At 42.8% G+C, this 14,308-nt stretch overlaps 1 protein-coding gene across 1 annotated transcript in view; it reads right to left on the minus strand.

Moving 5' to 3' along the window:
* cdh2 (cadherin 2, type 1, N-cadherin (neuronal)) overlaps positions 1 to 14,308 on the minus strand; it is an 80,920-nt gene that overhangs the window by 15,679 nt on the left and 50,933 nt on the right. The window contains exons 3-9 of the mRNA XM_089008130.1: positions 13,771 to 13,982; positions 5,119 to 5,286; positions 3,980 to 4,135; positions 3,305 to 3,449; positions 3,022 to 3,194; positions 1,325 to 1,462; positions 925 to 1,110 (exon numbers count right to left, since the gene is read on the minus strand). Coding sequence (XP_088864256.1) covers positions 925 to 1,110; positions 1,325 to 1,462; positions 3,022 to 3,194; positions 3,305 to 3,449; positions 3,980 to 4,135; positions 5,119 to 5,286; positions 13,771 to 13,982 — 1,178 coding nt within the window. The remainder of the gene's footprint in view (positions 1 to 924; positions 1,111 to 1,324; positions 1,463 to 3,021; positions 3,195 to 3,304; positions 3,450 to 3,979; positions 4,136 to 5,118; positions 5,287 to 13,770; positions 13,983 to 14,308) is intronic.

A 14,308-nucleotide genomic window follows, 5' to 3' on the forward strand; every position in this document is an offset into this window, starting at 1 on the left:
CCCCCTGAAACTCCTCTTGTGAAATACCCACAATAGACTCGGATATTCAGTATCTCTGTGAATTAATGCAGAGCAGCAAGCCCACCAGCTTCTTATTAATTACCTTGTTTGAAATCCAAATGAGAAGACACGACTCAAATTAATCTGGCTGATAAACAACTATTATCTATCTGTTAGACTTGCTCCTAAATTCCACTGCATGTTTGTATTGTGATGGCTGCGTTAATGTCTCGATAGGAAGTTACTGATTCGCTGTGGCGACCCCTTGAAGGGAAAAGCCGAAAGGAAAAGAAGAAGAGTTACAGTACATAACAATAAGACATCATGCACTCTTCAAAAGCATAATTTTCAACTTGTGGCCTACGCTGTTAGCAGGACACAACTATATTAAGAACACTTAGAGTACATCTGATCTATTAGTCAAAGTCAAAGTCAGCTTTATTGTCAAATATGCTAATATGCATGACATACAGCACAGATGAAATTACTGTCCTCTCGGACCCAGCATGCAAGACACTTATAATGACTTTAACAAACAAAATAACATAGTATGATTGCGTTCAATTAAGCAGGGTTACAGAGGGGGTGGAGCCTTTGCTCTTGCTGGTCCAATTACCTCTCAATGAAAGTTCGGCAAACCCCTTGCTGCTCATCTCAAATATTCCTCTTAAAATTCATTGTTTTATTTAATGTAAATTACTTTTGCATCGACAGCACTTTGCAGACAGCAGTGCTTGTTAAAAACCAAACAAACGAGAAATATAGTTGACTTTCGTCCAATTTTGTTTAAGCTGTGAGCATTTGATTTTGTACTGTGTTTGTGTATTTGGTATGACCAAAATATGTCTGTCACACCATGAAACATGGGAACTATACAGCATTTCTGTATGAAGGTAATTGGTAAGGTTGGAAAGGTAACCTTACCTTGACAACTGTCACCAGGCCCTCGTTATTGGTGGGATCAGTGGGCACAGAGAACCTGCCGGTAGGGTCACCTCCAGTGATTTTGTAGACAGCATTCCAGGCCTGAGTGTTGGGTTGGTCCTTGTCAGTCACTGTCAGGTTGGCCACAATCACATTCACACGATTTTCGTGGACCTCGCCAAAGAACTGCAGGAACAAGTTTACTGTTAGTCATCAGACAAATTGTCATTTTCTCATCTTGTCATTGGTGATCTCGGTGCCGGTTGTCATCGAAATGCACACAAGTAAAATCAGCCTGGCTGACTACTTACTTATGCAGTTGAACATAAACTCAATAAGAAAACGCAGTTGCCGCTGGAGCGCATCCAGATTGAAGTCCAGGTAGGTGTTCACTGCTTACCGTGTCAGCTGTGAATTCTGGCGGATTGTCATTGATGTCTGTGACTCTGATGACGGCGGTGGCTGTGTTGGAGAGGCCGTAAATGGGGCTGCCCTCGATGTCAGTGGCCTGGACGATCAGCATGTACTGAGGCACTTTCTGCAGTAGAAAAGCGGGAATGGTGTCAGAGTAGTATGGCAATTTATCTACTTCCACAGCCTTGAAAATTGTAATTTACTCACTCATTAGCTCACTCATAAGCTTTATAAAGAGTTTTTGATGGTGACGGTTTAGAGCAGGGGTGTCAAACTCTGGTCCTCGAGGGCCGGCACCCTACATGTTTTCCAAGTCTCCTTATTGCAACACACCTGATTCAAGGGAACGGGCTCATGTCAGACTTCCGCAGAGCTTGGTGATGATCTGATCATTAGAATCGGGTGTGTCCATTGAGCCTGTTCCCTTGAATCAGGTGGGTTTCAACAGGGAGACTAGGAAATCATGTAGGACGGCGGCCCTCGAGGACTGAATTTTGACACCCCTGGTTTAGAGTCAACAAGGTGACTCAATCCCCCAACACCCAAAATTCCAGCATTGCAAGAAAACATATCCTGTCTGGCCAGTCAGAATTTTGTGGTCCCACTCCAATCAAATTAACAGTCAATTTATCATAAACATTGTGGAGAATATTTCTTGGTCCCTTGTGCAGGCTGATGTGGCAAAAAAGTGCACAACCAAATTGAAACACAGTTAAAATGACTTTCTTATTCCTATGACTAATAATGATAAATTCTCAAGGGAGGGTGAGAGGGAGTTGCACTACTGCTCCACTTTGCTGTACACTTACATGAAGTTGACAAACGACAGTTACTCAGGTGATGGACTAGTCACTTGGTAATGAGAACAGGGCAAATTACTTTCATAGTGGCGACTGTCGCACATAAAACGGCGGCCCCAAGGCAGAAGTGATTGAGCAGGCAAGCAAACCAGATTGCCCTCACTAGGATTACATCAACTGGCATGTGCTTTATATTTCATTTTATTTATTTCGTTCCCACAGCTCTGTGAGCCAATTAGGGGGAAAGGTGGTTGTTTACAGCACACAGGAAGGATAAGTAAAAGACGTGTGCTTTAGAAATTAGGACAGAGAATGTGAGAGGAGGGGATTATTGAAATGATCGGTGAGGCGTGCAACATTCTTCTCGGATTAAATGGAATAAACCAACGCCAGGTTGCCTTGTAATTTACGTGGTGATCAGAAAATGTACTTTGGCTCATTGGCCCTATTAACAAACATGCCCAGGTTGTGATTGCCATCATATTTAACAAATTGTTTGCTCATTTATGTAAAAACTGTACAATTCCAAAGGAAAAAAGGATGGAAGGAGATTTTGGAGCACAACATATTTCAGCACGGCTCTTGCAACACACTCATAGGGGATGCCACATCCTACAATACTAGGATAATATAACCAACAGCAGAAAAAGTGAAGTGCGGACCTTAACAGTATTCTGTCAACGTACAAGGAGCTAATGCAATGTAATGTTTGATTGTGTTCAAGTCAGATTTTCATCACAGTAAATGTTTGGCGCTCCTTTTTATTTTGTCATATTGTGGCATGGTCTAGTTTTGCCATTTAATAAAATAAAAACAGTTTTAGAAAAGCATAAAAAATGATAAAAATACTGAAAAGACAAAGAAAACAAAATAAGCAACATACCTCTCTGTCCAAGCCTGCTGCCACAGTTATGATGCCTCCCGTTTTATTATTGATGGTGAACATGTTGGAGGTGGGACTGTCTGGGTTCTGAGACAATATCTTGTAGCGAATCATTCCATTAGCAGTTTTGGGATCATCTTTATCGACTGCTGTTACCGTCATGACAACTGTGCCTTTTGGACAGGAAGACAAAGGTGTTTTTTTTTTCATTATGTCAAATTAAATACGTATACATAGCGTGTGATTGTGATGTGATGTGTGACTTAGCTACTGTCGACGTTACCTGGTTTGGAGCCCTCAGGGACGGTCCCATTCCAGATGGGGTGGTTGAATTCGGGCCTGTTGTCGTTCATGTCAATCACATTGATCACAATGTCAATGGGGCTTTCTACTTGGTTGCCATTCAGGTCCACCGCATGAGCTCTCAGCTGAAAGAAGACAGAGTCACACTTGAAGGGTGGTTCACGAAAGAAAAAAAAGCTACGTACATCAAAATACCCCAAAAAATATCACTGTGTTATGTTTCTAATTTACTTTTGCTGAAACCTAGTTGGAGTCATTGACCATCATTTATATTTGATGATCAGTCTGCATCACTGCAATGAAAAGTGTTGGCTAAATCGCTTCTCCAATAATCTGCTATTTTCCCACTCAGCCATCATTCCTTCTCATGCACATGCAAAATTCGAATAGCCACTGCAGTCGAGAACTGCTTGAGAGCTGAAGATTACCTCAATGTATTGAACATAGATGGACAAAGTCTTTAAAGTCACAGAAGGATAAATCGAGTTCTCTGAGCGCCACATCATGGCACAAGTCTTTCTTTATTGAGTCTGAGCAGACTGTTTCAGCTACACATGACCCCGGAGCATTTACCAATCAGAGGGAAAAAGACACTATTGCCAGTGAGAGCGTACAAACAGGCAGATCATAAGGAAACCATTAAAGCTTGACTTACATGGAAGTTGGGAATATCCTCTCTATCCAGCGGCTTGTTAACCGAGAGGTCGCCAGAGATCGGGTCGATGAGGAAGATGCCAGTGGGAGGTTGGTCAGCGCCAGGGCCTGTCACGCTGTATCGCAGAGATCGGCTCTTGTCGTGGTCCGAGCGGATCTGAGGGTGGAATGATTTGTTACAAAAAGGTGAAAAAAATGAATTAAAAAAATAACATAAAAAGACTCAACCATTATTATCTATTGTGAAACTTTTCTTTTGCAATCAACGTTGACAAAACACTACATTCCTTTATAGTGTAGTCAGTCCTTGGTTGTGGACTGCTTATTTCAATCTGTAAAGCATTTGACTGGAAATGATCATTTTCCCTTTCCAAATCTACATATATAAATTTCTAAAAATTGGAAAGCCAATCATTCATATCAAGGGCTGTACCCAACAACTCTATTATACTTGTTAATAGTGTCTGGTATCTTGAATGCCTTCTTGATAAGTCATTTAAATTGAAGAATAACATTGATTGATGAGTAGTACTGCCGTTTTGGCTGGATGAAAATGTTTCCCACTTTATTGTAAGTGGAAGGCCTCTGTACCATCTCTCTAGTTCTTGCTGAACAAATCTTCCTCCTGACAATAGTATCCAGTAAGCTCAGAAATATCTAATTTAATTTGGCTTCCGTCAATATCCCATACTACGTACAAAATGTGCGTAGAGGATAGTCAGAAGGATCTCGTTAACTATCCTGAGGAGTGCTTGTCCTTTGTCAGCCACCCACACTGAGCCTCAACTGCAAGACTGTTGTCAATAAAAAGGCGGGTTGAATGTGTCCTTGAGCCATGATAAAAGCACCAAAATATCTAAGGAACTACTGCGCTGGTGAGCACTGATAATTTCTCTCTGCCATCATATGACAGTGGTTGCATTGTATGGCCCTTAAAAAAAATGAGGCAATGACGGTGGGGTGACCTTCAGCAAAGAGCTGTATATTTGTAACATTTTCTCCCAGGTCTCATGGCTGTGACTTGAGTGGAAGCCCGGGGCTATGGGGGAGCTACAAGGTTGTCATATCAAACAGAGGCTTTTCACTCAAGATATGGTTGTGTGTGTGTGTGTGTGGGGGGGGGGGGGGGGGGGGTGTTACCCGAACAAGGTCTTCTGGGAATGGACCTCGCAAGTTCTCTGCGACATTGATTGGGGGTATAACCCAGTCTCTCTTCATGCGTTTCAGATGGCTGTCCAAGTTTCGTGATGGAAATTTTATTTCCTTCAAGTTCATGGAGATGGCCGGATTAGAAGCGAATTCCATGACCTGGGAAAAAAATGATATGATTTGCTGCATCAACTGAATTTATGTGGAAGACGGGACCCGACTTTGTCAAACAAATAACGATTCAACAGTAAGGATCCTGAGAACTGATTGTGTCTCAGTTTGTTTGTAACTCTTATTTTCATATCATTTCTAATACCCATTGAATCAGTGTCAGCATCCAAAACCTATTAATACATTGTAATGTCTGATAAAAAAACAAACAACATAAAAATAAACAAACAAAAAAAAGCTATAATTGTGTCTTAAAAAATGTGAAGTTCTGCATTGGTGATGACCCAATACCAACGGTGTCTGAGGAACCGGTCAAAAGCCTGGGCAAGCAAGTGGTACAGTGCAAGCCTAAGAGACAAATATCAAGTGCAGCAACTAAAGCAGGACATCACCAATAGTCTGGAAAACATCAACAATACTCCACTGCCAGGGAAGCTCAAGCTCTGGTGTCTGCAGTTTGGACTTCTCCCTCGCGTTATGTGGCCACTCACAGTCTATGAGGTTCCACTCTCAACTGTGGAGAAGATGGAGCGAGCCATCAGGAGATATGTGAAAAGATGGCTTGGTATTCCACGCTGTCTGTCGAACATCAGCCTCTACGGCAAAGGGGTCCTTGAGATTCCAATCACAGTCTCACTTTAGAGCACTTGTACTGCCTGTAAGAGACTCCAGAGACCGGAAGATCAGTCAAGCTGCATCCCCTATCAACTGGACGGAAATGGACGCCATCTATCGCAGTGCAGCAGGCCACAGCAGCCCTAAGGCACAGCGACATTGTGGGACACGTCCAGTTAGGAAGAGGGGGGTTTGGCCTTCCAAACAAACCATCTTGCGGGTTGACATTGGCCAGCAATTGATTTTCTCAGTGGAGATTGCAGTCACCACCCTAAGACCAGACTGCTCTGGTCCCCTTCACTCAAGGCTGTCTACATAACAGAACTCACAGTCCCGTGGGAAAACTCGGTTGAAGAGGCCTAAGAGCGCAAGAAGCTGCGCTACACAGAACTCGCAGTGGATGCGCAACAGCGAGGATGGAAAGCCAAGGTATATCCAATTGAAGTTGGATGCCGAGGGTTTATGGCTTCCTCCACCATCAGACTTCTAAAAGACCTGGGTATCCATGGACAGGCTCTGCGGCACACAGTTTGATCAGTCTCTGAAGCGGCAGAAAAAAGCAGCCAGTGGATCTGGATGAAGAGGAAGGACCCTTGCTGGGCTCATAGAACAGCAACTTAAGACACCCCCCCCCCCCCCCCTCCAGCTTCTCATCATCTGATTGGGCATGGGACACAAGCGCGGACGTGATCAACGATAAGGGTGACGAGTGATGAAAGGCCGAAACACCAAATGATTATTTGGCGCACTACTGACGATGTGTCCCAAATTCACAACCTTTCCATCCCTGAGGCACAGCTCCCACACCACTCTCAACATCAAGGCTAATATCATGTGAGGACCATCCATTGGCACAAAACGGACAACATCATGTCCAGTGTTTCATGATTCCAAAGGTGGTCACACCACAAGCTGTGCATCACAGCAGAATGTTGTATTAAGTAGGCGTGACCTAGTGACTGTCATCGGGGTTGTAACTGGTCAACCTCTTGGCACAAGTTGTAGCTATGGAGAGTCGAGCTATGCCCATATGCTAACATAGCTAACATTAGCTTGCCCAATACAACACAGGCATCAAAAAAGCAGTTCAAAACATTCAGCGATAATTTGATAGACCTTAAATCTTCCTCAAAATTCAGTCAGACACCATCGTTTGTCTCAACAATCAGCATTACAGCACAATTCTCCTTGACATGCTCTGGTGTCCGCAGTTAGTGCAGCAGCAGGATTACAACTGCAGCACCGCTTGGCTTTAAATGGCAAAGAAGTCCAAGATGGCGCCCGAGTAGGCAGCCTCAGCAAGTGCTCTCATGAGCCTTGCTTTTTTTGGTTGTTTTTGTCTTGTTTTGTGTTTTCTTTTGTCACTTTGTGTTGTTGTGCATCGTGTGGAACGGATACAGATTGTTTTTCAGCATTTTTGACCACGGCATTCATCAAGGAGTAGACTGTGCTGAGCGGGTGCGCCTTTTCGGCAGCATGAATATGCCAGTACTGTTTTTGAATGGGAGGAATGTCGGAGCCATTCGACTGCCATCGCTGGACACCAAAGGGGCCATTGTGCTTTTTTGCGCCTGTCATGGGCAGCATCTTTACAGCCCTGCTTTGTTTAGCGGAAAGGTCAGTGCCGTTGGACGGTCTGCGGCTGGATGGATGCATGGCTTGAGGAACCCGCAATAAGAAGAAAGGAGCGTCAGCGCAGAGCGCCGATGCGTATGTGGAACTGTTGCGGCTTGGAATTGAAGCAGATTTATGTGGAACAGGAGATGTGAGACAATCTCTTTTCGTCAATGGATGCTACAGCTGCGTGTTTGCTTTCAACATTTAACTTGTAGTTGACATGCACATTCCACCATGATGTCCCTGATCCACTGGTGGAAAGACGCTTTGATCCTCTCCTCTTTCATCTGGAACTGTTTCATCATTCTGTGTCATCACAAAGAGGGTACAGCAAGTCCTGAAGAATGAATGTCTCTCTGTGTCTTTGTTTTGTCATATTGTCTCTATGCTGTCATATTATTTGTTATTTAGTTTTTTTTTGTTCTTTTGACTTCAAGACGGCGCCGCGAGAGTGGCTGCCTTTCCAGCAGCTCATGTATTTCGTTTTTCTACTTTCATTCCTTTCATCACTTTGCTGCTGTGAAATGTAAATTTCTCCACTGTGAGACTAATAAAGGCATATCCAATATCCAATCCAAATAAAATGATAAAATGCACCCACACAGACACAACCGGTTCCCATAATAGATCTGCCATCCTCCCTCAGCTGTAATGAATGAGATTTGAAACAAAGGAGGATGGTACCTGCAAGCCAGACACTAAACACACAGATGGCTCAAATTGCCAATGCCGCTCCAGAGACATGAAGAAGGGGCTGAAGTAATGCCATGGAAAGTTACAATAACCTTGAACAACAACAATTAAACAACAATTAAAAAAACATAAAATCTCTTGAACTCATTATACTAAGCCAACGTAAGGGACCCTGGAGATTGTGGGCCATATATCGCATGTGAGGGACCTTGATCCAGCCTGCAGTGCAATTGTAAAAACAAAGAAAGCCAAAAAGAAAACCCTTAGATTTTTTTTACACACAACTACAATATGTGGTTTCAAAAGAAAATGTAGAGTGTTGTTTCCCCACGACTGTACTACGCGCTGCCTGGTTTGAATGTCCAAACAGTGCAGTGTAACCACAGAAATGATTCAGCACTTTGCCATCATACAATGAGCCGTACCTCTTCCGCACACACAATTGAGCACGATGACCACTGTCAGACAGCTTCCACTAATCATGTTTGAAATTTGATTAGCTTTCTTGTGCATACTGCATAAGTAACAATGTAAGCAGACGCAGAGAGCGTTGTCTTGCATTAGAAATATCTGTTACCTTATTAAAATCGGCATGAGTGAGAGTAGCAATTATTTGCAACCTACGTTGGGAATGATGAATGGCGTGTAGGGATTTTTCACACTGGGGTATATCTTATGTGCGAAGCCCCAAACTGCACGCACACGCACGCACGTACGCGCACACACACACACACACACACACACACACACACACACACACACACACACACACACACACACACACACACACACACACACACGCACGCACGCACACGCACACACACACACACGCACACACACACACACACACACACACACACACACACACACACACACACACACACACACACACACACACACACACACACACACACACACACACACACACACACACACACACACACACACACACACACACACACAGTTCTGACAGCTTCAGAACTTCAACATTGAATTGTGATTTACCCTTTAAGAAAACTACCGTGTCCGCTTCTGAGTGTAGCTGTACTGTGCTGCAGAGTTTGATCGGGGGTAGACGTGTTCTCATCCTAATGAGTTTTGGATTTGGATTTGCCTTTATTAGTCTCGCAGTAGAGAAATTTACATTTCATAGCAGCAAAGTGATGAAAGGAATGAGGTGATTGTTTAGTTTGTCAGTGATTAAAATGTATTTCTCAAAAGAAACACTAACTGTGATAACGATCAATTAAAAAAATAGCAAAATAAAATCACTGACATGATGAAGAAATCAGTATGCAGAGGAAGCAGATCCGTAGTCTGATTTATGATGTTTAAAATAAAAATAATAATACAAAGGTTGACGGTTTACCTGTTTGGGGGAAAAGTATTTGTTCTTAGCAACAGCAGTGACTAATAGTGTCATTAAATCCTACAGCAGCAGTTGCATTTGTGTGTGGCTAATGATAGTGCTTGCAGAGGCTGGGAAATCATTACCGGCTGAAACTTTAATTTAGTTCCTACGAGATGTGCCTGCTGGCCCCAAGAAGATTAACATTCTTCTTTCCTAACATTGTCGTACAAGTAAAGTGGTCACTTTTAGTTATAACATTGTTTATGGACATTGGATGGATTATTGCAGTGAATATTGTCTATAGTTCGGAAAATGTCGACTTTTGGACATATCTCTTGAGTGAAATAACCCTTAATATGTAAAAATGTCACAGTCTCAAAACAATATTGTGAAGATGCTCACCAGTAGCATTATGACAAAGAAGACACACTGTGCTAATTGATTTTTATTGCGCACTGTGTTTTTTCCTTCTTGATTTTCCCAATTCCAATATGCTTGACTCAATTTTTAGCTTTTTTTTTTGGTGAGGCCGCGGTGCAGACTGTGTTTTGGATGCATTTGACTATTGTCAATTTGAGGCAGCCTGCTTGTGCCGTTTGAAGAGAAACAACCCTGGTGTCAGCTTCTCACGCTATTGGCAAGAACACTGAAGACCCAAAGTTATTGTTTTAAAACCGACGTCTCCGGACAAGTTGTGTCCATAATTTGTAAAATGGCTTTAAATGACTTCTACTGAGCGTATTTTACAAAGATTCCACTGCATATAGCTATATTTTACGTTTTAAGACTCGTGCTGAATATTCCGGAAGGTGACAAGTCCGTACGTGACATCACTGAAGGAACACCCCTGACCGAAAAAAGGACACATTGTAGCAGTCCTTCCATCACGTCAATGCATTTTGCTGTGCTTGTTTGGTCTGAAAATGTCATGTTGCACCAAAAAGAGCCAGACGAGGGCAACCAAGCTCCTTATAAGGAATTTATCAGCCTGTGGAAACGGGCTGATTAACTCCTTACAGGGAGCTTGGTCGCCATTTTCTGCCTCTTTTCTGGGACGCTAAATTGCAGTCCAGATGCCTCAAAATGACACGGAAGGACTTCTTTAATCAATCCCTGGTGTCAGCTTCTCACGCTATTTGCAAGAACACTTAAGACCCAAAGTGATTGTTTTAAAGGACAACCGACGTCTCCGGACAAGTTGTGTCCATAATTTGTAAAATGGCTTTAAATGACTTCTACTGAGCGTATTTTACAAAGATTCCACCGCATATAGCTATGTTTTACGTTTTAAGACTCGCGCTGAATATTCCGGAAGGTGACAAGTCCGTACGTGACATCACTGAAGGAACACCCCTGACTGAAAAAAGGACACTTTGTAGCAGTCCTTCCATCACATCAATGCATTTTGCTGTGCTTGTTTGGTCTGAAAACGTCATGTTGCACCAAAAAGAGCCAGACGAGGGCGACCAAGCTCCATATAAGGAATTTTATCAGCCTGTGGAAACGGGCTAATTAATTCTTCACAGGGAGCTTGGTCGCCATTTTCTGCCTCTTTTCTGGGACGCTAAATTGCAGTCCAGATGCCTCAAAATGACACGGAAGGACTTCTTTAATCAATCCCTGGTGTCAGCTTCTCACGCTATTTGCAAGAACACTTAAGACCCAAAGTTATTGTTTTAAAGGACAACCGACGTCTCCGGACAAGTTGTGTCCATAATTTGTAAAATGGCTTTAAATGACTTCTACTGAGCGTATTTTACAAAGATTCCACCGCATATAGCTATATTTTACGCTTTAAGACTCGCGCTGAATAGTCCGTATGTGACATCACTGAAGGAACGCCCCTGACCGAAAAAAGGACACATTGTAGCAGTCCTTCCATCACGTCAATGCATTTTGCTGTGCTTGTTTGGTCTGAAAACGTCATGTTGCACCAAAAAGAGCCAGACGAGGGCGACCAAGCTCCATATAAGGAATTTATCAGCCTGTGGAAACGGGCTGATTAATTCCTTACAGGGAGCTTGGTCGCCATTTTCTCCCTCTTTTCTGGGACGCTAAATTGCAGTCCAGATGCCTCAAAATGACACGGAAGGACTTCTTTAATCAATCCCTGGTGTCAGCTTCTCACGCTATTTGCAAGAACACTTATCCCAAAGTTATTGTTTTAAAGGACAACCGACGTCTCCGGACAAGTTGTGTCCATAATTTGTAAAATGGCTTTAAATGACTTCTACTGAGTGTATTTTACAAAGATTCCACCGCATATAGCTATGTTTTACGTTTTAAGACTTGCGCTGAATATTCCGGAAGGTGACAAGTCCGTACGTGACATCACTGAAGGAACGCCCCAGACCGAAAAAAGGACACTTTGTAGCAGTCCTTCCATCACATCAATGCATTTTGCTGTGCTTGTTTGTTCTGAAAACGTCATGTTGCACCAAAAAGAGCCAGACGAGGGCGACCAAGCTCCATATAAGGAATTTTATCAGCCTGTGGAAACGGGCTGATTAATTCCTCCCAGGAAGCTTGGTCGCCATTTTCTGCCTCTTTTCTGGGACGCTAAATTGCAGTCCAGATGCCTCAAAATGACACGGAAGGACTTCTTTAATCAATTGCAAACATGTATGCCTTCCTCTTCAGAACTATTTGAATCATATTCATAAGTGACTGTGTATCAAGAAAGCATATGCTCCGAATCTGAAGCCATTGTTTTGATTCTCCAGCAATGCAAGACGTCTTGGTGTGACGTCACAAACTGGGGGCGGAACTTTCTGAAAATGCCCAATTCGCAGCTCAATTTTTTGCAGATTTTGGACACTTGAAGTCATTTTATTGGTGTTTAGCATTTGAATAAAAATATCATACTGCGTGTTTTGGGTATTTTAGATGCTATTAAACGTTTTTTTTATGTCAGTTAAGAAACAAAAAAGTGACATTGGTTGTCCTTTAAGTTGCGCAGTACATGTAATCTGTGGTTGATTTAAGATAACTGGATACATTTCCTTGAAACACAGTAATAGGCAGGTCATGGACTCTAGAACAAACGATCCCAAAATAGATTCAGCAGAGTTGTATAATAATTTATATGGTTTTGAAATGCAAAAAATCTGACATTGGCCAGCTGTTTTTCCTTTTGGCAGGTCAACACAAGAGGCCTGTGCTATAGTCTTTCGATGGTCTCGAGCATGTTGAACGAAAAGAAAACATGTCTTGTCTGTGTATAGTCTTGCTGAGCAGGATCACATAATTCCCTGGCATTCAAGTGAAAACTTACAATCCAAGAAAGCCTTTAGAAGTTTCTTTCATTTCCTGACTACAAGACCAATATGGCATGTGAACTTCGCAATGTGAACTTTCTCTCATCCTCGGCCAAAGACAATGTTGACATATGAGCACATGGACGACGTAATTAATCGTAGACGACTGCTTTTCTTGTCCAGGAGAGCTCACACAGATGTTTGCTGTCTCGCAGAGATGGTGCAGAATCAATAAGCTCACGATCACAAGACACATTCACTGACATCTTTTTTTAATGAGCAGTCGTTGCGCATCTGCTCATGCATGTTTGAAGTGGCCGTTGTTGACCGTGTTAAGTATATATTTGTGCTCCAACTAAATTGACACATTAGCTTTTAATTAACAGGCATCCAACTTGTCTCATGGAACACCTGCTACAATTTGGGAAACTAGTCCTCTGTGAATTCAACAGTAGCCAAAATGGAACTGTATAGTGCCACTTAGCAGTTTTTTTTTGACGACGATACTAGTGCAGCGTGTTCTACCGGAAACAAATTCCTTGTGTGTTCTACATACTTGGCAATAAAGATGATTCTGATTCAGATTCTGATGTACAGTGCGGGTAATCATTGCAAGTTGATTGACGCAAATTGATCCTTCTGGCTTTCTACGACAACAAAGTACAAATGAAAACTGTATTCTTGATTAACGATGTTTCCTATTGAGATTGATGAATCTTTTTGCATGTCCTGAACTTCTTCCGTACCAGCGCCGTCTTGCGCTTGAAAACTAAACACCAAACTATGTCAGACTGAATCAACAGTTCGGATTGAAACCAAGTACCTCACTCGATTTTATATGAATTGTTCCATTACACAATTAAACACCATCAATCCCACATGATTCATCCAATTATTAAATTATTATACACATACCTAACACATTATTCTGCGACTCACCTGTTGGATTGGGGGTGTCAGTCTGGCAAGGGTTATCCACTGTTGCTGAGTCGTGTCATCAATGGCCTTGATCAGCAGCGCTGACATCTGGGGTCCTGAGAGCTTCAGATCCCGGGCAGCGTAGACCAAGCCGTCGGCTTCTATCCGGAAGTCCTCTGGATTGTTGCATTCGAAGCGCACAAGACATCCTCGGCTGCAGTTGAAAAACCTCACTGCAAGGGAGAGACAAAGTTAAGAATTGGCCCAGTGGTGAAAAACAATTCTTCAAAAAAGGACAAAGACAATGGAAATGGAAGACAGACAGCCAGACAAACACAAAGAGCAACGGAAGGTCCGCAAAGATTCTGTGATTCACTCCCTCATGCTCATAAATAATTCACTTCAAGCTGTGCCCCTAAGGCAGGGGTCGGGAACCTTTTTGACTAAGAGAGCCATAAAAGTAAAATATTTAGAAATGTTTTTCAGCGAGAGCCACACGCACGCGCGCGCATACAAACGCTCGTGTGCGCGCGCACACGCGCACGCGCGGACACTTTTC

This window comes from Hippocampus bargibanti, linkage group LG11 (assembly GCF_051943395.1).
Source record: "Hippocampus bargibanti isolate YZ-2025 linkage group LG11, ASM5194339v1, whole genome shotgun sequence".
Taxonomy (NCBI): Eukaryota; Metazoa; Chordata; class Actinopteri; order Syngnathiformes; family Syngnathidae; genus Hippocampus; species Hippocampus bargibanti.